General features: G+C 39.3%; 1 protein-coding gene across 2 annotated transcripts in view; it reads right to left on the reverse strand.

The window, feature by feature from the left end:
- Positions 1 to 24,101, reverse strand: part of Klhl2 (kelch like family member 2) — a 102,825-nt gene extending 78,724 nt beyond the window's left edge. For both annotated transcript variants that reach the window (XM_027927058.3, XM_027927057.3), the window contains exons 1-2: positions 23,983 to 24,101; positions 4,814 to 4,939 (exon numbers count right to left, since the gene is read on the reverse strand). In XM_027927058.3, coding sequence (XP_027782859.1) covers positions 4,814 to 4,939; positions 23,983 to 24,008 — 152 coding nt within the window. In that variant the 5' untranslated portion in view covers positions 24,009 to 24,101. The remainder of the gene's footprint in view (positions 1 to 4,813; positions 4,940 to 23,982) is intronic.
- Between the last annotated feature and the right edge of the window lie 790 nt (positions 24,102 to 24,891).

The raw sequence follows: 24,891 nt of genomic DNA on the forward strand, positions 1-24,891 counted from the left end.
GAAGGGAACTGGTCACAAAGGGATGAGCTTCCAAGCATGTTGGTGAAAAGCGTGGCTACAGGCTAGAAAAGGTAGAATCTAAACAAAGGAAACTTCCTCATTATAAGTTTGTTTTTCAAACTTGGTGACTTAAGCCAGGCACAGCAGCTCATGCCTATAATCCCAGGGACTCTGAAGCCTGAGGCAGGAGAATTGCAAGTTCAAAACAAGGCTCAGCAACTTACCAAGGCCTTGTCTCAAAATAAAACATAAAGAGGACTGGGAGAGCTGGGGCTGTAGCTCAGCGGCAGAGAGCGGCACGAGTGCATGAGGCACTGGGTTCGATCCTCAGCACCACATAAAAATAAACAAATAAAATAAAGGCATTCTGTCCATCTAAAACTACCAAAAAAAATTTAAAAAAGGGCTGGGAATGTGGCTCAGTGGTAAAGTACCCCTGTATTCAATCCTCGTTGCCAAAAAAAAAAAAAGAAAGAATTTGGTGAACTAAATCACAAGAAGATACTCTTAACTACAGTAATCTCCAAGGAAATAGCCGTAGTAAGAGCTTCTGAATTTCTGATTAAGACTGGATAGTGAAGGCAACTGAGGCAGCAGTCTTTTGTATGTAGTAAATATTCAGCAACAGAGAGAGGAAGGAAAGGAGGTTGGTTTAGTAAATTCATTTACTACTGTCCATTCTTCACATTGTACGAAGTGTTTAATGATCCTCTCCATGCTCAATAAACACCACTTAAAAAGAAATCAATCATGAGTGCTTAGGAAACACTGTAGACTATTACCAGTTAAGTTGAAGCTCTAGGCTTCAAAATGTCTCTTAAGCTTTCTTAAATACATAAGTCTGCTTGATTTGAAGGATCTTCCCAACTGCCCTATCCTTCAAGGAATGTCTTACATTCCTCTAGCACAACATGCAAACAAAAGAACCTGATCGTGTTCTACTATAGAAAGAAATATGTACTTGAATTTAAAAATTGACATCCTATGTAATTTCCTAAAATCCTTTTTAAAAACCATGTTATAGTTGGACAAGGTGCTCCACACGTAATCCAGTGACTAGGGAGGCTGAAATAGGAGGATCTCAAATTCAAAGCCAGCCTTGGCAATTTAGCAAAACACTATCTCAAAACAAAAAATAAAAGTACTGGAGATGCAGCTCAGTGGTTGAGCACCCCAGGGTTTAATCCCAGTATCAAAAATAGTGATAATAAACAAAAATAAAAATTTTTTAAATGTTATAAAGCTATGCAGAGAAAGGCACACTCAAGTTCAATTTCTTTGCCATTTAAGTAGCAAAGTATGAACAACCAAAGAAGAGCCACAATTTAAATTTTTCATAGATAAAATAGTAGTAATGTAGGCCCATGATGTATAAATCCTCAGGAGAAATACAATAACCCCCCTTTTTTTTTTTTTCTTTTTAGTGTAAGACAGTAGGATTTATTCAAGTGAGACAAAAAGAGACAGAGCTCCCCCTTGGCAAGAGGGATCCAACAGGGTTGCCCAACCACTTATTTAAGAGAACTTCAGGTTTTTCTGTTTAATCACCTCCTAAAAATGTAAGCACTGCTATTATAATTAAAAAACTAAATGTTTAGGGGGGATTGTGCAAAACATACAGATAAACATTTGCATATAAGAAATAATGATTTATGCTTACTGAATACTTTCAGCTCCCAAATATACCTTCAGAATCAAAATTATGTTTCTTGTAAGTAAAACTAATAGATTGGTTTCCTTCCCTCTACTCAAATAGAACTTTATTTCACATTATAGAAAAAATTTTGAATTTTTAAATTTATTTTATAGGCAAAATACTACTTTTGGCAGTTGCTCTTTTGGTCATCTCAAAAAGCTGGCAATCTAATTTTCTCAATAAAATATATCTGGTTCTATGGACTGCTTCCTTGGTAACACTAGGTGTTACCATCTCATAGACCTCCAAAGACCCAAATACACCATGGTACACAAATAAGCAGTCTCAAGGAACCACTGATTTGATTTGGACAACATAGCTATTTTGAAAAACTTGTCTCCTTCCATGCTTGGGAAATGTGAAGTTAGGAACTGAATTTCCCACCAGAGAAGTGTTGCTGAACATTCTTTCATAGCTCTGATGGACTGCTCCTTTGAAATCCCCAATCTTACCATGCTACTCTGTTTCAAAAACCTTTACCCACTGCCCAGAGGATTAAATCCAAATTTACCACATTATTCAAGCCTGCCTCCAGTCTGTCCTCTTGCTTCCTAATCTTTTCTGTAGACTCCTCAGCACTAATGCTTGACTCCTCCCACAGGTTAGGTTTATCCCTTCCCCAGCTCATGCAGTTTATCAGGCCTGGAAAGGCCTTCTTGCTCCTGTATGAATCCTACAGCAGGTCCCAGCTGAACCCTATTTCTGTTGGATTCTCCTGTGAAAATCCTTTTTGGCCCCCACATTTTACACAGTCTTCCACTATCCCACCGTCTTTATTGTCTCCACAACTCACCAGATACTCAAAGGGATGCGGAAAGTCTGATACAGTTTTTGGATCCCATATAGCCTTTTGGGCGTGTGAGTTAATTTCAAAGAACCAAGAACTCAGACATTTGATGATATATTGTTCAGAAAGGACTACAGGGCTTTTAAACTGAATAATTTTAAAATTTTCAAGTTCATAGGCGGAATTATAGAGCTAGGCCTCCTATCTTTAAAAAAATTAATATTAGTTTGAGAAATAAAGAAAATGTTGTCTTTTTTTCTTTAAAACAATTTTAGTTCTAACCTAAATATTACAAAACTCCTGTGCTCCCCACCCCTATTCCCACAATTAAACATTACACCAACTGTAACTGAAATTGACTTTTCTTCCTCAAACTGTGCTTCCAGAAGCCAAAGGTTCCCAAAAGCATTCTCTTGTGCATAGCTGTTATTCTTCCACTGGGAGGTGAGGGCCTAAGAGCAGAATGGTGAAAACAAGAAGTTCTCCCTTCCCAGAAGTCAGGAAACCACTCTCAGCTACCCTTTCCTGGCAACAGGAAGTTGAAACAAGGACAGGAAATATTAGTGACTTTCAGCTGTACAAGGAATAAGCCTCTTCAGAGATTTTCTTTCTCTCTTTCTTTTTAAGAACTATTCAAATTAGCTATAAAAGTTAAGAAGAGAAAGACATTGGGGAAAAAAAATGTTCTGATGAACCCTAAAGACGGTTCATTTTTTTAAAAAAAAAAACACTGTTGATTAGTAACTTCATTAAAACAACCCCAATAGACCTGGCAGTAAAAGCTCTGACTACTCAAAGATTATTCTTTGTTTTGAAAATCAGCATTAACTGGCCTGAAATGGTGCAATACAAAGAACAAGAAGGCACTATTTCACAGCCATATAATCCATACCCAAAATAGGGCAAATAGGTGAATGAAAGCTAGAGCTAAATGATACTAGGACAAGGCAAGCACACCACAAGACTAGCAGGTAAGCAAGAAAAGATCTCCTACGCTCAAAGAATTTTAAGAGCAACATGAACCTCAGACACCATCCATTCTACTCCCCACATTTTATAATCAAGGCTCAAAGAAGGCCAGAAAGCTTGTCCCAAACTCAGGTCATTTACCTCAGGACACTAGGTGTTACCATCTCATAGTTTAGTGAATCCTGTCTTCTCAAGGAATCCTTTCCTGACCAGAATCATCCACCTTCATAGCACAAAACAGCCCTCCTTACTGCTGTGACAATTTACAATAAAAAAAATTTTTTGACTCTTTGCTTAATGTCTAATTCCTACAGTCAACCATAAGCCCATGCGGACAGCAATCCTTTCTGGTTTTGCCCATCATTGTATCTCTAGTACCTGGAAGATAAATGTTTGGAATCATTAATTTACTTAAAGAAGACACAATCAAATGATGGATCTAAAGAGTGGGCTTTTAGGAAAACCTAGCAATTTAAGCCACTCCCTTCTTGGCCAAGCTTTCAGTATTTCAGGTAGATACAAAGTACTTCTACAAAAGCAAAGTTAGGAAACAATAAATCCTTCAAAAAAGGCTAAGAAAAACCAAGATGGTTAATAAGTACATTATCCTTTTAACTATTCAATCAGCTTTTTTTAAATTTTATTTATTGATATATTCTAATTTAGGTATATATTACAGCCAAATGCATTTTGATTCATTGTACTCAATTGCAGCACAACTTTTCATTTCTCTGGTTATATAAGATGTAGTGTCACACCATATGTGCAGTCATACATGTAACTGAGATAATGATGTCCATCTCATTCCACCATCTTTCCTGCCCCCATACCCTCTCTTTACCCTCCCTCCCCTTTGTCAATCAGCTTTTAATGTCACTCTTTTCATTGTAGTGGCAATGAAACACACCTGAGAACTACCTCAGCAATGGACAATACCCCTAAAAACCACTGCTACTACCACCATGACTACCAAAAAGAATTACATTTTATTCTATTTAACCCAAAATATCTAAAATTATCATTTTCATATGTAATCATCATTTTAAAGAATTGTTAATAAAATATTTTACACTCTTTTTTCCGCTAAGTCTTGTGTATTTTCTACTTATGGAATATCTTAATTCAGACTAGCCACAGTGGCTAGTGGCTATCACATTAGACACAGTGTCCGAAACCATCTATAATTCTGATAAATTATATGCTCTCTTTCTTCCTTTAAAAAATTTGCAAAAAAAAAAAGAACTTTTAATGTTCCCTGCATCAAACAAAGAAACAATGAGGGAAGAGGGTGTATATTCACTACAAACAACTCAAAAATAAAGGGAAAAGACTGATAGTAAAGTACATTAATGCAATGATACCTTCTTAATTCGTTCATGACTTTAAAAGCTTTCTTCATGTGCCAAGGATTCACTGTCACAGGGCAGTGTTTTTCAGTATTATCATCTTTTGAATCTAGAGGCTTCTGATGACCTTGCTTTGTGCATCTGTACACAAAAGAAAAGAACAAAAAACAGAAAAAGATCTTATTAAAGATAATTTGCTTCTAGCTTATCAAGATATAAAATGAATGCTTCCCTCCTCTACTCATTTACAAGTCTCACTCACAGGACATCCCAATGTAAGATTAAGACACAATTAAGAACACTTTTTGATGGTAACTATGCTTTTGACATTAAAAAAAAAAAAAAAAAAAACTGGCTAATTATCTCCCTGGTGTCAAAAGTTCTATCAAAGATAAACACAGGAAAATCAACAAAGGTGGCTTAGAGATATCTCCCAATGAAGATGCTGAAAAATCTCATCAGTTACAAATTGACTTGCTTTTAAAATCTGCTGTAGTTACACTTTATTTACAAACCAAGACAGCAGCAGGATCATAATTTACACAAACTTCAAAATATTAGAATTCAATTTAAAGTTTGCTCTCCACCCACAAGGACAGTTACCCCCCCCCCCATATTTTGGAGCTATACTAATAAGAGATTAATCATGTTAAATAACATTTATCAAGTACTTACCATATGGTATCCATTGTGCTTACTTTCATTATAATCCTCACAACTCTGTAAGCTAATTACTATTATTATCCTCATTTAACACATGAAGAGATTAAGGCAAAAAAAGGTTGGGTCATTTGGTAAATGGTAGACCTGGATAAGAGTGCTCCCAATCTGAGTCATTCTGACATTAAACAAAGGTTATTTAATTTCATATTTAAATTTATAACGTTTAAGGGTGACAAGCTATGTTAGTATTGTTTTATAAATTATTCTTTCAAGAGCTGGGGCCAAAACTTGACAAAGTAAGAATATGGGGTGATGTGGAGAATTAACTCAAACTAATGGACACATGGAAACTTTTGAAGTGATAGTTATACAAATCTATAAATTTACTAAAATTCATTGGATTGTACCATTATAATGGGTGGATTTTATGGTATATAAATTATTACTCAATAAAGCTATTCAATGAAAATCAGGATACCAAATCAAGCCTGAAAAAAGACCATACTTATATATAAATCACACAAAGAATAACATTCAAACATAAGGAATAGCTGCACTATTCTCATTTATTGGTGTGCTTTGTTTGCTTTCCTAACCCTTTTTCAAAAAAAAAAAAAAAAGATGAATCCTTTTTTTTTTCTTTTTTATTGGTTGTTCAAAACATTACAAAGCTCATGACATATCATCTTTCATACATTTGACTCAAGTGGGTTATGAACTCCCATTTTTACCCCAAATACAAATTGCAGAATCACATCGGTTACACATTCACATTTTTCCATAATGGCATATTAGTGACTATTGTATTCTGCTACCTTTGCTATCCCCTACTATCCCCCCCTCCCCTCCCATCCCATCTTCCCCCTCTACCTCATCTGCTGTTGTTCAATTCTCTCCCTTGTTCCCCCCCCACTTTCCCCTCACAACCTCTTATATGTAATTTTGTGTAACATTGAGGGTCTCCTACCATTTCCATATGATTTCCCTTCTCTCTCCCTTTCACTCCCCCCACTCATCTCTGTTTAATGTTAATCTTTTCCTCATGCTCTTCCTCCCTGTTCTGTTCTTAGTTGTTCTATTTATATCAAGGAAGACATTTGGCATTTGTTTTTTAAGGATTGGCTAGCTTCGCTTAGCATAATCTGCTCTAATGCCATCCATTTCCCTGCAAATTCCATGATTTTGTCATTTTTTAGTGCTGTGTAATACTCCATTGTGTATAAATGCCACTTTTTTTATCCATTCATCTATTGAAGGGCATCTAGGTTGGTTCCACAGTCTAGCTATTGTGAATTGTGCTGCTATGATCATTGATGTGGCAGTATCCCTATAGTACGCTCTTTTAAGATCCTCAGGGAATAGTCCGAGAAGGGCGATAGCTGGGTCAAATGGTGGATCCATTCCCAGCTTTCCCAGGAATCTCCATACTGTTTTCCAAATTGGCTTCAACAATTTGCATTCCCACCAGCAATGTACAAGTGTACCCTTTTCCCCACATCCTCGCCAGCACTTATTGTTGTTTGACTTCTTAATGGCTGCCAATCTTACTGGAGTAAGATGGTATCTTAGGGTGACCTTGATTTGCATTTCTCTGACTGCGAGAGATGGTGAGCATTTTTTCATGTACTTGTTGCTTGATTGCATGTCCTCCTCTGAGAAGTTTCGGTTCAGGTCCTTGGCCCATTTGTTGATTGGGTTATTAGTTATCTTATTGTTTAATTTTTTGAGTTCTTTGTATATTCTGGATATTAGGGCTCTATCTGAAGTGTGAGGGGTAAAAATTTGTTCCCAGGATGTAGGCTCTCTATTTACCTCTCTTATTGTTTCTCTTGCTGAGAAAAAACTTTTTAGTTTAAGTAAGTCCCATTTGTTTATTCTTGTTATTAACTCTTGGGCTATGGGCTTCCTATTAAGGAATTTGGAGCCCGACCCCACAGTATGTAGATCATAGCCAACTTTTTCTTCTATCAGACGCAGTGTCTCTGATTTGATATCTAGCTCCTTGATCCATTTTGAGTTAACTTTTGTGCATGGCGAGAGAAAGGGATTCAGTTTCATTTTGTTGCATATGGATTTCCAGTTTTCCCAGCACCATTTGTTGAAGATGCTATCCTTCCTCCATTGCATGCTTTTAGCCCCTTTATCAAATATAAGAAAGTTGTAATTTTGTGGATTGGTCTCTGTGTCCTCTATTCTGTACCATTGGACCACCTGCCTGTTTTGGTACCAGTACCATGCTGTTTTTGTTACTATTGCTCTGTAGTACAGTTTGAAATCTGGTATCGCTATACCTCCAGATTCACACTTCCTGCTTAGAATTGCTTTTGCTATTCTAGGTCTTTTGTTTTTGCATATGAATTTCATGATTGCTTTATCTATTTCTACAAGAAATGCCGTTGGGATTTTGATTGGCATCGCATTAAACCTGTAGAGAACTTTGGGTAATATCACCATTTTGATGTTAGTTCTGCCTATCCATGAACAGGGTACATTTTTCCATCTTCTAAGATCTTCTATCTCTCTCTCTTTAGGGTTCTGTAGTTTTCATTGTATAAATCTTTCACCTCTTTTGTTAGGTTGATTCCCAAGTATCTTATTTTCTTTGAGGATATTGTGAATGGAGTGGTTTTTCTCATTTCCATTTCAGAAGTTTTGTTGCTGATATACAGGAATGCCTTTGATTTATGCGTGTTGATTTTATATCCTGCCACTTTGCTGAATTCATTTATTAACTCTACCAGATTCTTTGTAGACCCTTTTGGGTCTGTTAAATATATTATCATGTCATCCACAAATAGTGATAATTTAAGTTCTTCTTTTCCTATTTTTATGCCTTTAATTTCTTTTGTCTGTCTAATTGCTCTGGCTAGTATTTCAAGAACTAAATTGAATAGAAGTGGTGAGAGGGCATCCCTGTCTTGTTCCAGATTTTAGAGGGAATGCCTTCAGTTTTTCTCCATTTAGGATGATGCTAGCCTGAGGTTTAGCATATATAGCTTTTACAATGTTGAGGTAAGTTCCTGTTATCCCTAGTTTTTCTAGTGTTTTGAACATAAAGTGATGCTGTACTTTGTCGAATGCTTTTTCTGCATCTATCAAGATGATCATATGGTTCTTATCTTTAAGTCTACTGATGTGGTGAATAGCATTTATTGATTTCCGTATACTGAACCAGCCTTCCATCCCAGGGATGAATCCTACTTGATCATGGTGCACATTTTTTTTGATATGCTTTCGTATTCGATTTGCCAGGATTTTATTGAGAATTTTTGCATCCAAATTCATTAGAGATATTGGTCTGTAGTTTTCGTTCTTTGAAGTGTCTTCGTCTGGTTTCGGGATCAGGGTGATGTTGGCCTCATAGAATGAATTTGGAAGAGCTCCTTCTTTCTCTATTTCTTGAAATAGCTTGAAAAGTATTGGTATTAATTCTTTTTTGAAGGTTTTGTAAAACTCCGCTGTATACCCATCCGGTCCAGGGCTTTTCTTGGTTGGTAGTCTTTTGATGGCTTCTTCTATTTCTTCCTTTGTTATTGGTCTGTTTAAATTGTGTGTGTCTTCCTGACTCAATCTGGGCAGATCGTATGACTTAAGAAATTTATCGATATCTTCACTATCTTCTATTTTATTGGAATATAGGGTTTCAAAATACTTTCTAATTATCTTCTGTATTTCTGTAGTGTCTGTTGTGATATTGCCTTTTTCATCCCGTATGTTAGTAATTTGAGTTCTCTCTCTTCTTCTCTTCGTTAGCATGGCTAAGGGCCTGTCGATCTTATTTATTTTTTCAAAGAACCAACTTTTAGTTTTATCAAGTTTTTCAATGTTTTTTTTTGTTTCAATTTCGTTGATTTCTGCTCTGATTTTAATTATTTCTTGTCTTCTACTACATTTGCTGTTGTTTTGCTCTTCCTTTTCTAGGGTTTTGAGGTGTAGTGTGAGTTCATTTATTTGTTGGTTTTTTCTTTTTTTGAGGAAAGAACTCCAGGAAATGAATTTCCCTCTTAAAACTGCTTTCATTGTGTCCCATAGATTCCGGTATGTTGTGTCTGTATTGTCATTTGTCTCTAAGAATTTTTTTATCTCCTCCTTTATGTCTTCTGTAACCCATTGACCATTCAGTAACATATTGTTCATTTTCCATGTGATGTAGGATTTTTCCTTCCTTCTTTTATCATTGATTTCCAGTTTCATTCCATTATGATCAGATATGGTGCACGGTATTATCTCCACACCTTTATATTTACTAAGAGTTGCCCTATGGCATAATATATGGTCTATCTTTGAGTAGGATCCATGTGCTGCTGAGAAGAACGTGTATCCACTTGATGATGGTTGATATATTCTATATATGTCGGTTAAGTCTAGGTTATTGATTGTGCTATTGAGTTCTATAGTTTCTTTATTCAGCTTTTGTCTAGAGGATCTGTCTAATGGCGAGAGCGGTGTGTTGAAGTCACCCATAATTATTGTGTCGTGGTCTATTTGACTCTTGAACTTGAGGAGAGTTTGTTTTATGAACATTGCAGCACCATTGTTTGGTGCATACAAATTGATAATTGTTATGTCTTGTTGGTGGATGGTTCCTTTTAACAGTATACAGTGTCCTTCTTTATCCCTTTTGATTAACTTAGGTTTGAAGTTGATTTTATTTGATATGAGTATGGCCACTCCTGCTTGCTTCCGAGGGCCATGTGAGTGGTATGATTTTTCCCAACCTTTCACCTTCAGCCTGTGTATGTCTTTTCCTACCATATGAGTCTCCTGAAGGCAGCATATTGTTGGATTTGTTTTTTTGATCCAGGTTACTAGCCTATGTCTCTTGATTGGTGAATTTAGTCCATTAACATTTAAGGTTACAATTGAAATATGGTTTGTACTTCCAGTCATGTTTATTTGTTTATTTATTTTAGTTAGGCTAGTTTTTACTCTTTGGTTATTTTCCTCCCCCTTTACTGAGAAACCTCCGCTATTAGTTTTGGGCGCTATTTTTCAATTCCTCTTCTTGTAGTATTTTGCTCAAAATGCTTTGCAGTGCTGGTTTTCTGGCTGCGAATTCTTTTAGCTTTTGTTTATCGTGAAATATTTTAATTTCATTGTCAAATCTGAAGCTTAATTTTGCTGGATACAGTATTCTTGGTTGGAATCCATTATTTTTCAGCATTTGAAATACATTGTTCCAGGATCTTCTCGCTTTCAAAGTCTGTGATGAAAAATCAGTCGTTAACCTAATTGGTTTACCCCTGAATGTAATCTGCCTCCTTTCTCTCGCAGCTTTTAATATTCTCTCCTTGTTCTGTATGTTGGCTATCTTCATAATTATATGTCTTGGATTTGGTCTATTACGGTTTTGAATGTTTGGGGTCCTGTAGGCTTCCAGGATTTGGCAATCCATTCCATCTTTCATCTCTGCTAAGTTTTCTAGAATTATTTCATTTAATAGGTTGTCCATTCCTTTGGTTTGAACCTCTATGCCTTCTTCTATCCCGATGACTCTCAAATTTGGTTTTTTTATGGCATCCCATATCTCTTGAATAGATTGCTCGTGAGATTTAAGCATCTTTTCTGTGTTGACTATATTCTTTTCAGATGATAAACTTTGTCTTCATTATCTGATGTTCTGACTTCTACTTGATCTAGTCTATTTGTAATATTCTTGTTTGAGTTTTTAATTTGGTTTATAGTTTCCTGCATTTCTAGGATTACTGTTTGATTTTTTTTTAAGATCTCTATCTCCTGGTAAAGCTCGTTCTTTGCCATTTGAATTTGTTTGTTTAATTCGCTTTCAAAATATACTTTCATTGCTTGGACTTGCTGTCTCATGTCTTCTCTAATATTCCGTTCCATCTGAGTTAGGTATGCCTTGAGTTCTTTCCCTATCCATGTTTCTGATGCTTCTAGGTCCTCCTGTAGACTTAAGTTGTCCTGCATTGTTTGTAATCCTTTTTTCCCTTGTTTTTTCATGTTGTTCACGTTACTTTCCAGCTCTGTTTGATTGCTGTGTTTCTGCTCTCTCCTATAAATTTGTTTTGGTTGTGTATATCTCTGTTGTCTCTCCTTTGTGGTGGTAGACTATGCCTGCTAAAGTGGATTCCGCTGGGAAGGAGTTCCGATGGCCGAACACTGGTGACGTCACCTCTCTGCTATGGTGGGCCCCAGGCTCCTTGCCGGGGTGTCCGAAGGGAGGGGGGGACTGTTCTGTCTCTGGTTGGTTTCAGCTCCTGGTTGGCTACTTCATGAAGGCCTGGCTATAGACCTCTTCCTAGAGTCTCTGCACTGTACCTGCTGGGCTGCACCTTGGGGTCTAGCCGTGCAGTCGCCAGTGTGCGGGCGCCAGTGTGCGGGCCGTCTCCAGCCGCCCAGTTGCGCGGGCAGCGGGCGGGCGGTCGCCAGCGGGCGGGCGGTCTCCAGCCGCCCAGTCACATGGGCAGCGGGCGGGCAATTGCAGGTCCTGACTTCCTTAACCAGACTCTTCATCAGCCACCATACACCTGGTATATTCGCTGCAGAACCTCCAACTCCCGCCACAGGTTTAGGCTGTGTCCCTTTTTTTTAAATACTGTATTGTGGTTCTTAATTCATTCAAATTTGTTTAGTGCCAACCATCTACCAAGCACTGCTTTTAAGGCACTTGGGATGCATCAATGAATAAAACAAAGACCCTTGTCCTCACTGTCCCTGACGACTAGCTGTGGGATGGAGAAGACAACAAGCAAGACCAATCAGTAAAGTAGAAGGCATGTTGGAAAATTAGTGCTATTGGGAAAAGTAGGGCAAGGAAAATAGAATGAGAAGCATAGTATGGAGGGTATAGTGGAGGGTATAACTCTCAGTATGAAATACAGTGATCAGACAATGCCAAAATGAGAACTGACATTGAACAAGAAACTAGGAGGTGAAAGAAAGTCCAGAAGGAAGGAATAAAAGTCAGTATGTGTCCTGCATACTCTAGGAACTCTGAGGCCCAGGTGGCTGCAGCAAAGGGCTGGGGCTGCGGAGAGGCAGATGCAGCTGTGGGACATTTTAACTTCTTCAGCTTTTACGTTGAGTGGAACAGGGAGGCACTGCAAAGGAATGACACAATCCAACTTATGTTTTCAAAAGATCACTTTACCACTGGTTGAGGATACTCTATATGGGTCAAAGATGAAAAGGGGGAAAGAATATAGGAGGGTGTTGCAGTAATGCGTAAGCAATAACAGTGGCTCAGAGCAGGGTAGTAGCAATAGGTGATGAGAAGTGGCTAGGTTCTGAATATTTTCAAGATACAGCCAAAAAACATTCGTTGACAGAATAAATATGTATGTCAAAGAATGATCCCAATTTTTTTGGCCTTAGCAAGTGGAAGAATTGAATTTCCATTAATTGAGATGGGGAAGGCTACAGATTTGGAGTAGGAAGATACAATAGCTCAGTTTTTATGCATGTTGGTATTAAGACATCTGACATACAAGTGAAGATATCAAGTCAACAGATAAAGATTGGAGTCTAGAGTTGGAGAGAAAAATCTAGCTAGAGATGGAAAGTTTGGAATCACTGATTACACGGATGATGTATGAAGCCAAGAAAATGAGGCATTCAATATTAAGATGGTCTCTGAAATTAACCATATAAATTATCCTTGCTCACTCCCCCATACAAATTAGCACTAGTTGAGGTACTTGATTTTATGAGGGCTTGCCTACTAGAAGTAGACATCAATTCTACTTCCTCACCACTTGAGAGTTTTTAAAGCAATCTAAAAATTAATTAGCACAGGCCACCACCTCAGAAGCAATGCTCGTTCACAGCTGGAATGGGAGAATGAGGTGTACTCTACCAACTACAGCCTCTGAGAGTTGGGGAAGAAGGTGGAGGATGGGTTAAGGCCTTAGGAAGGGTAAATCTAGAAGCCAAAAATAAAGGAATATTCACATTTGGAGAAGAGACTGGGGAGATACTTTATAAGATGTAAAGCAGATACTCATTTTCACTGTTAAAAAAAAAAACAGTAGGAAACCAGGTAAAAGGGAAATTTGTGTAGATATAAGAAACCCATATAAACTTTCTGACCATAAAGCACTGAATACCTCCATTTATAACAAGATAATTATATCTGCTTCTAGTTTAATTAAGAGCTTGCAATAAAGGGAAAATATACTGAAAATTAGCAAAAACACTGTTATAGAGGAGTTTCCAATGCTCAAGAGTGGAAGCAAAAATAATAAATAATTCTGCCCTCAAAAAAAAAAAAAGTTGTTATTAAGAGTCAAGTGTTTAATATTTGCTTAACAAATTAGAAATTTAAACTCCTGGCATTATAGAATTAACTTTTAAAGTAGCTGCCACACAACAATCAATACCTATATTAGTGTTGTCTGAAAAGCTATTCTCAGCTCCCACTTTTTTGATGTGCTCCAGAAACTCTGCAAAGACTTTCTCAAATGCTTAAAAGAATAAGTACGAAATTACACTGAATTTTCTTTTTTAAGTGTTCTCTATACTAACAGCCACTTACAAACACAGCACCCCTACTGCAAAGGTCTATTTTCAACACTGATGCCGTTTCCATAATTTTCCATTTCTTATGTGGCTTTGTGTTAGATGATCTCTCATTCAGAAGCAGAACTGAGTAACAGAAAATGACACATCTAGTCTAAAACTATACATGTGAAAAATGTACAGATACTAGGAACACGAGCTAAGTGGGAGGTAAAGGTTTACCCTTTAAGTTATACCACGCAAGCCCAGAGTTACACCTTTTCCTTTCTTCCCTTCTGATAAAAAAGGGAATAAGCTTTATCCCTTCCAGAAAGCCTTCTCATTCTGAGACTCACCCTCTTTAAAAATATCAAAAAGAGATGCTTTTTCAAGGTTCTTTCACCCAATTTGGTCTTTCCCCAACTCTGCACTCCAGAGCTAGTCTTGCAATTATCCAACGGCCTGTTGTTTTTTTGTTTTTAATATCTTTGTTTTATTTATTTATTTTATGTGGTGCTGAGGACCAAACCCAGTGCCTCATGCATGAGAGGCAAGCGCTGAACCACTAAGCTACAACCCCAGCCCCCCAACGGCCTGTTGTTATCAAAACATTCTTAAAAAGTTGAGGTTTCCAAGGATTTGGATTTCGGTGTATTGCTATGCTCTTAAGGGATAATCCTAAAACCCTTCTTAAATGGCTAACTTCCACAAATTCTCAGCTGTGGGCAAGGCTGGCTTCTCAGATGAGATGACTTGGTCATTGCCTAAAAACACACTACTGGCAATAGCTAAGTTCTCAGAGAGGAAGAAAATACTCCAGCAGGCTTCTTTTCCTCAGAGAGTCAAGATTTCATAACCAGGCAATAGTTTAAATCTACTACAACAATTTTGAGGACACCTTCGAAGAGATAATTTCTTTAGATATTTTTTATTTGCTTTGGAACCATGATTTTCAATAGAGAACAGACAGATGTGACTAGCCCAAGCAATTTCTTCAAACTACACACAGCCCTCACAAAAAAGGGTCAGGCAAGTCCTTTTTAGGACTGGGTATATCAGAATGATGGCATCTCCAGGGGTAGGAGCAAAAGGCAGCTATGTATTATTTTTAAAAACAACAATCCCCAAAAAATAGGTGATGTAATATGCTCTACCACCCACTTACCTCCCACCCCAGGACAATCATCCCAGATTGAGATGTAGCACTTTTGAAAATATGAGCTGTTTATGTTTTTTAGGGTTTTCTGGTGGAAACAATGCTACAATTCATGAGAATGACACAGCTGTAAAATTTAACAGGGGACCAAAGACATTTTCACATTCAGGACATAAATACTTGGCCCCTGGGTAGCCGCCATCTCTGTTCTCCCCTCTGCCTGTTCACCTCAAAAGCTGCAAGACTCCCCTGCTTGCAATGAGTCACCCACCATTACTCACAAATTTCTGCCAAGTTCACGTCAGCAGCTGTTGTTTTCAAAGTCACCATCCATGCTGTACTGCTTTGAAGTTTCCCGATTACTTTGTAATATTTCTCCTATTTTCTCTGTTGTCTTCCCAGCTCAACTTGCATTAAGAAACTGGTATCTTATTAACATTGCTCCCACACGTAAGTATAGGATATGAGACGTACAGATTCAGCCATATCTAATATCATAACTAGTATTTGCTATGTCATTCTATGGTTTCCCAACAAAATGCTCTTACATCCTTCTCCTCAATCAAATAACCACACATTACTTAAAGGCTGTGAAAGTAGAGGGCTTTCTTCATTGGAAAGCCCATGTTTTGGTTTGTGCTGGGTTGTGGCTTCAGTTTTTGCAATCACATAAAGGCAAAAGAGACACTCTGCAAAATTTTTTCAAGCATATGAAACTTAAACCTTTTTTTTTATTAGGCAAAAAGCCAGTAGACAAACTATAATCCACAACTTGAGAACCTATTACAAAATAAATATGGCTTTAAAAAATTGCTGTTGTCTGCCTTATAGACACAGAACTTGGATTACGCTGGGGATATAGCTCTGAGATAGAGCACGTACCTATTAGCATTCATGAGACCCTGCGTTCAGTTCCCAGCACAGCAAAGGAGAAAAAAACTTGAATTTTAACCCTCTGAACTGAATATGAAGCATCTTATAAGAAAAACTTCCTATTCTCCATCAAGTCACAGAATACCTCACAGATAATATTATAATAATACCACTGAAGACATTAGTTATAATACATATGTTGCTAAAAGATATATTTATGATTCCCACAGCTGGAAAAAAATCTAAAAAAGCTACAAATGCCTCATTTTATTAAAATGGATCAGCGGTTAAAAAAAAAAACAAAACAGCCCTGAGCCTCCTGGAGGACAGAGGGAAAGCACACCTCCCCTCCTGTCCCTCCTGGAGTTAGCAGTATGGCTTTATGTTCAGTGTGTGGGGAAGCACTGGCAGGAGGAGGAGGCTGGATGTCTGAGGTGGAGAGGTTGATGGAAGTTGGAGTATAATTGCTCTCTGATAGTAGAACAATAGCGCTGTAAAAAGCTCTGCTTCAGTTCAACTCAGCTCTCTCCCTCTTTCCCTCCCACTTACATGACAAACAGCACAATCAGGCACTTTTTGTCCCTGACAGTGACTATTAACCAGGAAGGGGACGGGGTAAAAGCATATCTTATGCAAGGTCAATCTTTTAAAGAATATTTTATAAACAATTAACAAAGCACTGGCAGAGTAGGATATTTGTGAAATTCTAAATTGGGAAAGGGGGGATGATGATCCATTTCAAATATGCCCGGGTCTTCTATCACTCATATTTTCAACCTCTCTTTTCCCACTTTTCTTAGTATTGCCCTCAGTTTGTTGGCAAGAAGGGGCAGCAATATGACCTGCCTGGCAATTCAGTTGATGGGCTAAAGTTTCTAGCAATTGAACGAAGAGGAGGACTGGAAACAGGTGAAAGACCCAATGTGTCGCCCTGTGTATGCCAAATACTAAACAAATGACCCTTAACCTCTCTGAGCTTAAGACTGTTTACTCCTAAAAACTTAGCCAACAAACATGTCTAATGTGGAATGTAATATGAAAGTCAAAGATAACAACACCTTACCTACTTATCTCAGGAAGCTCTATAAGCATTAAACACCATATGATATAAACATGAAGTTCAGAGGAAAAATGTTAAGGTTAGAAGATAAACTAAATATGAAGATATGTTTTTATTGATTGTTACTAGCCTTCCTCAACTTAAATTGCAACATTCAATCAAAGTTTTTAGTAATACTCAAAATGACTGGTGCTGTTAATAAATCAAATGTTAAGTGCTGCATAGACATCCACTACATAACTTGTACTAAACAGGGTGAGAGATTTAAGGGAAGTTGAATCAGGACCTTAAGTTTCCATCTGTCTAGGTAGGCATATCCGAAAACACCAAGGAATGGCCCGCATCAGTACACAGTTGAGAGATTGCGGACTACTGATTAGAAATGTTATAGGAATGCAACTATGAGCTGGAAAGAGCTGGAGTAAATAAGAGTGGGCCTCCAAATGGGCCTTGAAGGAACTCCAAGTCATTTTTACTGGGAATAGGAGGATGGCAACAATAGAAGAGTATAGAGAATTCTGGATTAAGATAAGGCAGAGTTTGGTCTAGGAGGTTAAAGTACTTAATGACCCCAGATATATAAGACAAGGTAGAAATGACGAAGGGATATGACTCTGTTTTTGATAAGTCATTTTGCATGAATGTAAAATGTTGGAAGTTAAAACAGTATTAGAAAGGAGAGGAGACAACAGAGTTCACAAGGAGACGACTAACAAAATTCAGGTATCAAGGGATGAAATCCACTTGTGAGAATGACAACAGTCAGAACAGACACTTGAAACCAAGACTCTACAGTTCCTGTGGGAACTGAGTTGAACTGTTACAATTTGGAAGCCGAATAGAGGGAAGTCAAAGGCTATTCCAATGTTTTGTGTACTGACAACCAGAAGAATGGTTGCCCCACTGATGACTGGAAAGGCTACAAAGGGAAGTTTGAGAACAAATGTCATGAATTCAATTTTAGAGATGCTGAGTTTTAGGTCTGAGCTAAGAGTAGATACTCCATTAGAAGCTCAAAATTTCAGCCAGGTGCAGTGGCACATGCCTGTAATCCCAGCAACTTGGGACGCTGGGGCAGGAGAATTTGAAATGCAAGGTCAGGCTTGACAACTTAGACCTATCTCAAAATAAAAATAAAAAGGGCTTGGGGATGTAGCTCAGTGAAAGAGCTCCCCTGTGTTCAATTCCCAGTTGGAAAAAAAAAAAAAAAAAGCTGTAGCTCAAAATTCCAAATAATACAAATTATAGATTTGAGTGGAGACTTAGACTTAAGATACAGATTGAGCCATAACAGAGATTAATAGGTGACTGACTGAAAAGAAGAACTGGCCAATATCTACTTCTGTAAGGAATAACTGCTGCCCATGAGCAGTAACAGAAGATAAGCCACATGAGAAGAAAGAAAGTTATCAACAGAAAGAGATTAGAATCCCAGTTTTTCCAATACTTACAAGCTTGGGAAAGTAACTTAATCTCTTTTTTCCTCAGATGAAAAATATATAATGATAAGAGACCAATGAGAAGTTATACTCCATTTCTGTATGATATGTCAAAATGTATTCTATTGTCATGCATAACTATTTAGAACAATTTTTTAAAAAGAAAAAAAAGAGAGAACTACACTATAAGATTGTTAAGATTAAATGAGACAAAGTATGTAAATCATAGTTAGCAAACTAAAAACCAAAGGAGAAAAACAAGTAAACGTGAAGGCAAGGGCTTGTTTTTCAAGACAGAATCAGTGAAAGGAACTAGAAAAGGAATCATTTAGCAAATGCCAATAGTCCAAACTATAAGAAAGTCCAGTGTATAACACACAGAAAGTATACTGACCCACTCACTAAAGCAATTATCTCGGTGGGGAAAGAATGCAAGAGCACCTTTGTGCTTTCTGTTCCCTCTACCTGGAATACTGTTCTTCTCTTCTGAACTCTGCTCAAATATCACCTCATCAAAGATGTCCTGACCTTATCTGAACTATCATTCTGCCCCTCATTACTCTCTACCAGTATCAATATATTTGTTTACTATTAATTTCGACCATGATCATCTTTATTCCCTTTGTTCATGTTTTATTGAATATTTTTGTCTTTTCTTCCCAATTTATAAATTATTTTCTTTCAAAATAAAATTGACCATGAGGAAAAAGGACTTTTGCTTTCTGAGATATCCCCAACCTGTCCTCATCAAAGACTCAATGAATATGAAAAAAAATCCTGCACTGCTTCATCATAAACAGTAGTAAATGCATATAGGATTCTGTGGAATACATTAGAAAAGCACCTGAAGGCCAATTTTCCTTTTCTGTATCACTGTCAAAGAATCTTCTGCCTCATATTAAGTTCAATGGTTTTATGAACACTCCAGTGCAAACCCAAATTACCACACAAGAGTAAATTTACAGGCACCTTCACAAAAGTACACTTACTAACCTTTACTAAATGCCTACTAGGCATTACAAAATAGAATCAAAAACAAGAGGTTTGGGGCTTTGGGAGGAGGGGGTAGATTTCTAAGCATTAGAAAATGTTAAGACCATTACATATCTATTTTCAGAATCTACCTTCTGAATCTACCTATTTTCAGAATCCACTTTTTAAGTTTCTAAATACATCTCCAAATGCATGGCCTATAGAGAACACTTCCTTTAACACATGTTGATATCTATAAGTCTTCTTTCACTATTATCCTGTGGGCTACTACTACTCCTAACTATCTTAAATACCTTTGCCTATTACTGGGAAGATTCACCTGTGAGAAATGCCCAGCATACTCTTAGGACTAATTGTTACAAAAGAAAAATACACTCCAATATACTTTATAAAAGACAAACAAATGCATATTGGGGTAACTCATAACAAGGTTCCCAATTGAGCATCACTGACTCTTAGAACGTTAAAGTCATCTGATACAATGGATTACAAATACCAGGTTCCAATTAATTTATTTTTTTTAATTTTTTTCTTAGTTGTAGTTGGACACAATACCTTTATTTTATTTATGTATTTTATCCCGATTTATACATAAATAAAATAAAGGTATTGGTGCTGAGGATCGAACCCAAAGCCTTGCATGTGCGGGGAGAGCGCTCTACTGCTGAGCCACAACCCCAGCCCCTCCATTAATTTTTTACTTATCTGTGACAAAATGAAGACAAAGCAACAAGTTTTCATAAAACTAAATGTATTCAACTTAAGGACTATTCTTTATTCAGATATTACACCCTTTCTTATATTTGAGGAAGACAGTAAAATGCACTTTCTTTCATTAAAAAAAAAGTGGCAATAGTTGGTAATTTTTGTTTTGTCAATAATTATTTTACTTGGCAAAACAAGAAGCAGTAGCTCAAAGAAAACTAAAATCTGAGAACCTCTGCTCTAATCCAACCAATCTTCTGCTGCCCAAATCCCTTAGAGCATGGTCAACAAGTTGTTTGCTTGTTTGAACACCTTTGATGACAAGAGTCTCCAATGATGTAGAATCATCCACTTAAAAATATATCATTCTATCTGAGGCATGTTTGCTTGGTTTTGTTAAGGAAAAGCAAAAAGGGAAAGCCTGTAGCATGTACGCTGACTTCGGCCAGACATGGTGATAACTTGGGAGGCGGAGGCCAGAGGACAGCCTCCGCAACTTGGTGAGACCCTGTTTCAAAATAAAAAATAAAAAAATCTGAAAGGGCTAGGGTTACTCAGCTCTTTTTTACTCAGCAGTAGAATACTCCTGGGTTTGCTCTCCAGTACTCTAAAAAATAAAATAAAACGTAACCTCACTTGAGATAAAGAAGCCAGTAAGAAAACAAAGGCAAAAAAAAAGAAAGAAAGAAAGAAAAGAAAAGAAAACTGTTCAGTGAGGGGAGATAAAAGGGATGCACTCAGTCCTATGCCTCACAGTCTTCCTGCAACTTACCAACTATGAAAATCCTTTAAACAAATAACTATGAAAGTTAGAAGGTATAAAACAGTCCTGTGGACAGGGCTGATCATTTTACATTTCCTTCCGAATGCAGCAGTTTATTACCTGAAATTCCTTTACTAATAATCTATATTTAGGGTATAGCTGCATACCTTTCAGGTTTGACCAAAAGCAAATGTCACATGTCTTAATATACCCAGACCTCAAAATGCAACAGAATTTAAATGCCACATATAATCAAGGTTGCAGAAAATATTAAGCAGAAATACAAAATCCACTGACAATATGAGAATCATAAAAGGACAGGATAACTTGGAGGCAAGGAATGAGCACAAGAGATCAAAAGGTCAAGGAGATCATCTCGAAGGGGAAAGAAATCTGGGCAAAGATGCCTGCTACTCGGAGACAATATGCTAACAGGCCAAAGGCGGGCAAGGTAGATTGGAGAACAACATAAACTTGGCTGTTAAAAAAGCACCACATGCAGTGCCAGGCAGAGACAGGCATTCAAATAGTTGCAGAGTGAATGAATTAATAAACACTTACACAAAGAGAATTTTGAGTCTCTGCTTCCAACCACATCATCCATGGCACTTTAAGTCCAGCGAGAACATCTTTCTTTTCCTTAATGCTCAAGCTAAAAATCTAACCCATGAAAAGCCAAGTGTTCCCAATAACTTCCACTAGTCTCTGTCCTATCCTAGTGCTAGCAGTGAAGTCTCTTCTCAAAGACCCTACCTGCCTTTCTGAAATCTGAAATCTGGTACACTTGATCCAGGATGGGAAGAAGTTAATGGGAGCAGAGGCAACAGGATAGAGCACAGGGGGAAGAAAAAGAAAACAACTAGCTCTGACCTACACAAAGATAAATAATACTATAACAGGGTCTGGAATTAGGGTTAATTCCAGATAGACCAAATGAAAATAAAACTTATTTGTATTTTTAATTAAATGGATGGAAAAAATTTAAAAAGTCTCAGCAACTTTAGCCTCCCATGATTGAAAGGAGTTTCAACAATTCTTTCATCCTGCTGTCTGGTATTCCAGGTATTCCCTTATATCTCAGTCTCACATTGTTTCAGCATTTTTTTTTTTTCCAGTAGTGGGAATAGAACCTAGAGGTAATTTACCAAAGAGCTACATCCCTATCTTTTTCTGAGACAGGGTCTCCTAAGTTGCTAAGGCTGGCCTTGAACTTGCAATCTTCCTGTCTTAGTCTCCCAAGTCCCTGGAATTACATGACATCCACCACCACTCCTGACTTCCAGCTCTATTTATGGAGTCTCAATACCAAAGAATTGTGCTGAATATCAAAATCACAACTAGCAGATCTGCCCTAATTCAGTTTATCAATACTAGCATGCACACATTTATCTCATTTTTATACTTCAATTTAAGTCAGAATTTTCTGTCTCTACTCCCTCCCTCCACAATCTGATTTTCCACACCTTTCTTTTCATCTGCATTCTAAGATCCCCTTGTTCTTGCTTTAGTTCACTCTGTTCCAAAAGTAAAAGGGACTACAACGAGGACTGATATAAAAAGGGGGCAGGTTTACTACACATAACAATCCTACATACTATATATTATATATGATGTGTTGTCTATATAAGTGCTTCTGAACCTGAGCAGAAACCTCATATGCTTCTGCTATGTTCTTGCTGCTGAATCTAACAATCCACCATCGTGTTTCCTAGGGGTTCAGGAGGCTACCCTCAACCTGCTGGAGAATAGGATCAGACCACAGAGCCTCAAAGCCACAGCAATCAAGAAGCAGCTGAGCCCCTGCTTTTTCTATCAGCCCAGGAGGGTCAATTCAAGAGTTTTATCGTCTGTCCCTCAGATCCCCATGACCTGTTCCACTCCAGCTAAAAATTCTGTAATGCACTTTGAGAAATTGTAGCTCCAGAATCTCATTCGTTCTCCTAAAGGGTTCAACATCAAAAACATTTTCAGCCCGAACAATTTAGCCATATTTTGGCTGGAATTCTGCCAACTAGCCACAAGAGGCTGATGTGGTACAGCTGCCATGGAGTGAAGCTAGCCAAATCTAACTGAAAAATGGTAAGGATTCATGAATCACCTCTCATGAAAAGGTACACCGTTCTTTAGAATGAGGTTTGTCTGCGCTTTGAAAAGTCAAATTCAAAGGGCTCTTGTTCCTTCATAAAGGCTTAACTAAGGAAAGCAGATCAAAACCAAAATTTTCAAAACTCATGGGGATTTACAGTCCGCTTTTACCAACATATTTTAAAATTAAAAAAAAAACTCGTACTGAATAATACAATATCTTCCACACATAATTTTTCAGCTTTTATTATTCCTACAAAGTAAATTTTGTTGCAGATGATTTTGAATGTACTTGAACACCCAGGAAAAAGACACCTGTGCCTGGCAGGTCGATAGACTACTAATTTGCCCCAGGTAACAAGGAAACAGAAGATGCTCTTGATTTCTGGATAAAATGTTCTGCAGTGCCAGGTAGGAGGTCACATGCCCTGAACGGCCGCAGCTCATTTAGAGTGATGTAAAAGCTCTTCAGATATTAATTTTGTTAGAAATTAGGGGAAACATGCAACCTAAGACCAATTCATTTAGACACCGGGCGTCTGGTACTTTCCAGTTTCCTTTTTTCACCGGAGTCCGAGCAGCCTGTCTGTACCTATTAGAAAGGGGTGGGCAAGCCGGGCACCGGCAGCCCATGCATTTCAGGGAGGAATCACAGAACGGGCAGAGTCCCCCCCACCCCATGCACAGCCCCATCCCGAATCTTCTATCCGCCTGGGACTGGGAAGACTGCCCTGGAAACCCCGGGCAGCGTTAGAAGTCACTGCCTGGCCAGGCTGAGTTCCGTCGCCTTCGGCTCCGGACTGCGGGCACCGCGCCTCGTCACGCCCCGCATCTCCCACCGCCCGCCGCCTCCGGCGTCCTCCGCCGGCCGGCACCGGGCGGCCGTCCCCGAGCAGCTCCGTGGCCGGCGACACGCGCCGCAGCGCGGGCGCGCTTATCCGCAGCGGCGCAGCCCGCCCGCCACCCGCCACCCGCCCGCTCACTCACACGGGAGGCAGCGGCGGCGTCTCCATTGTGGCTCCTCTCGGGCTTCAGAACGCAGGCACCGACCGCCGCCGCCAGCACCATTCCAGCCGCGGACGCCGGCACTGCCCGCCCGCCGAGCCGCGTTCCATCCGCCCCGGAGGGGGCGCCGTGCTCTCCTCACCGCGCGCCACCACCTGCGGCGGCGGCCCCCGCGGCCATGGCCCGCTCGGCCGGGCGCGCTCCGTGTGCCTGCGCGGCTCCCGCGCTCGCCCGACTGCGGGGCGGCAGCGGCGGCGGCGGCGGGACGGGCGGGCGCGCGGGCTCGGCCACTTCCGGGTTCGGCCCCGGCTGGCGCCGACGCCGTGACGGGACGGCGATGCGGCCTCCCGCGGCGGCCGGGGACCCCTCCCTCGGCGCCTCCCCTTCCTCCTGTTGTGCTGCTGTCGCTGCTGCTGCCGCCCAGGCGGCTTCTGCTGTGCTGCTTCTGGAGGCGGGCGGGCGCGAGCCGGAGCGGGGCGGGCGGGCCCCAGACGCGGGGCCGGGGCGCGGGCGGCTGCCGCCCGCAGCGCGCCTGTGGGTCACCCGGACGGGGGAGCTGAAAAATGGGGGGAGGGGTGTCTCTGTGCAAGAAAAAGGCGACAGAAAGCACCGCGTAATGACGCTTGGTATTCACTTGCTGCTCTGCGTTCATGGGCTTGTTCACATTTGTTCTTTTAATTTGAGCATCTGCCCAGGAAGATGGAAAGAGTAGGCATAACCATCCCCAGCCTTTCCAAACGGTGAAACCGAGGCCAGAAGAAATGTATATGCCTGTCCAGGGTGTCCCAAGCAAGAAGCTAGGTCCTCCTCCTCCTCAGTATACTATCTGTGCCTTGGATAAGTGAAGTGAGCACCTTCTAGGCAAGGTTCGGGTACTGGGAACGTGGCAGA

Source organism: Marmota flaviventris, chromosome 3 (genome assembly GCF_047511675.1).
Source record: "Marmota flaviventris isolate mMarFla1 chromosome 3, mMarFla1.hap1, whole genome shotgun sequence".
Taxonomy (NCBI): domain Eukaryota; kingdom Metazoa; phylum Chordata; class Mammalia; order Rodentia; family Sciuridae; genus Marmota; species Marmota flaviventris.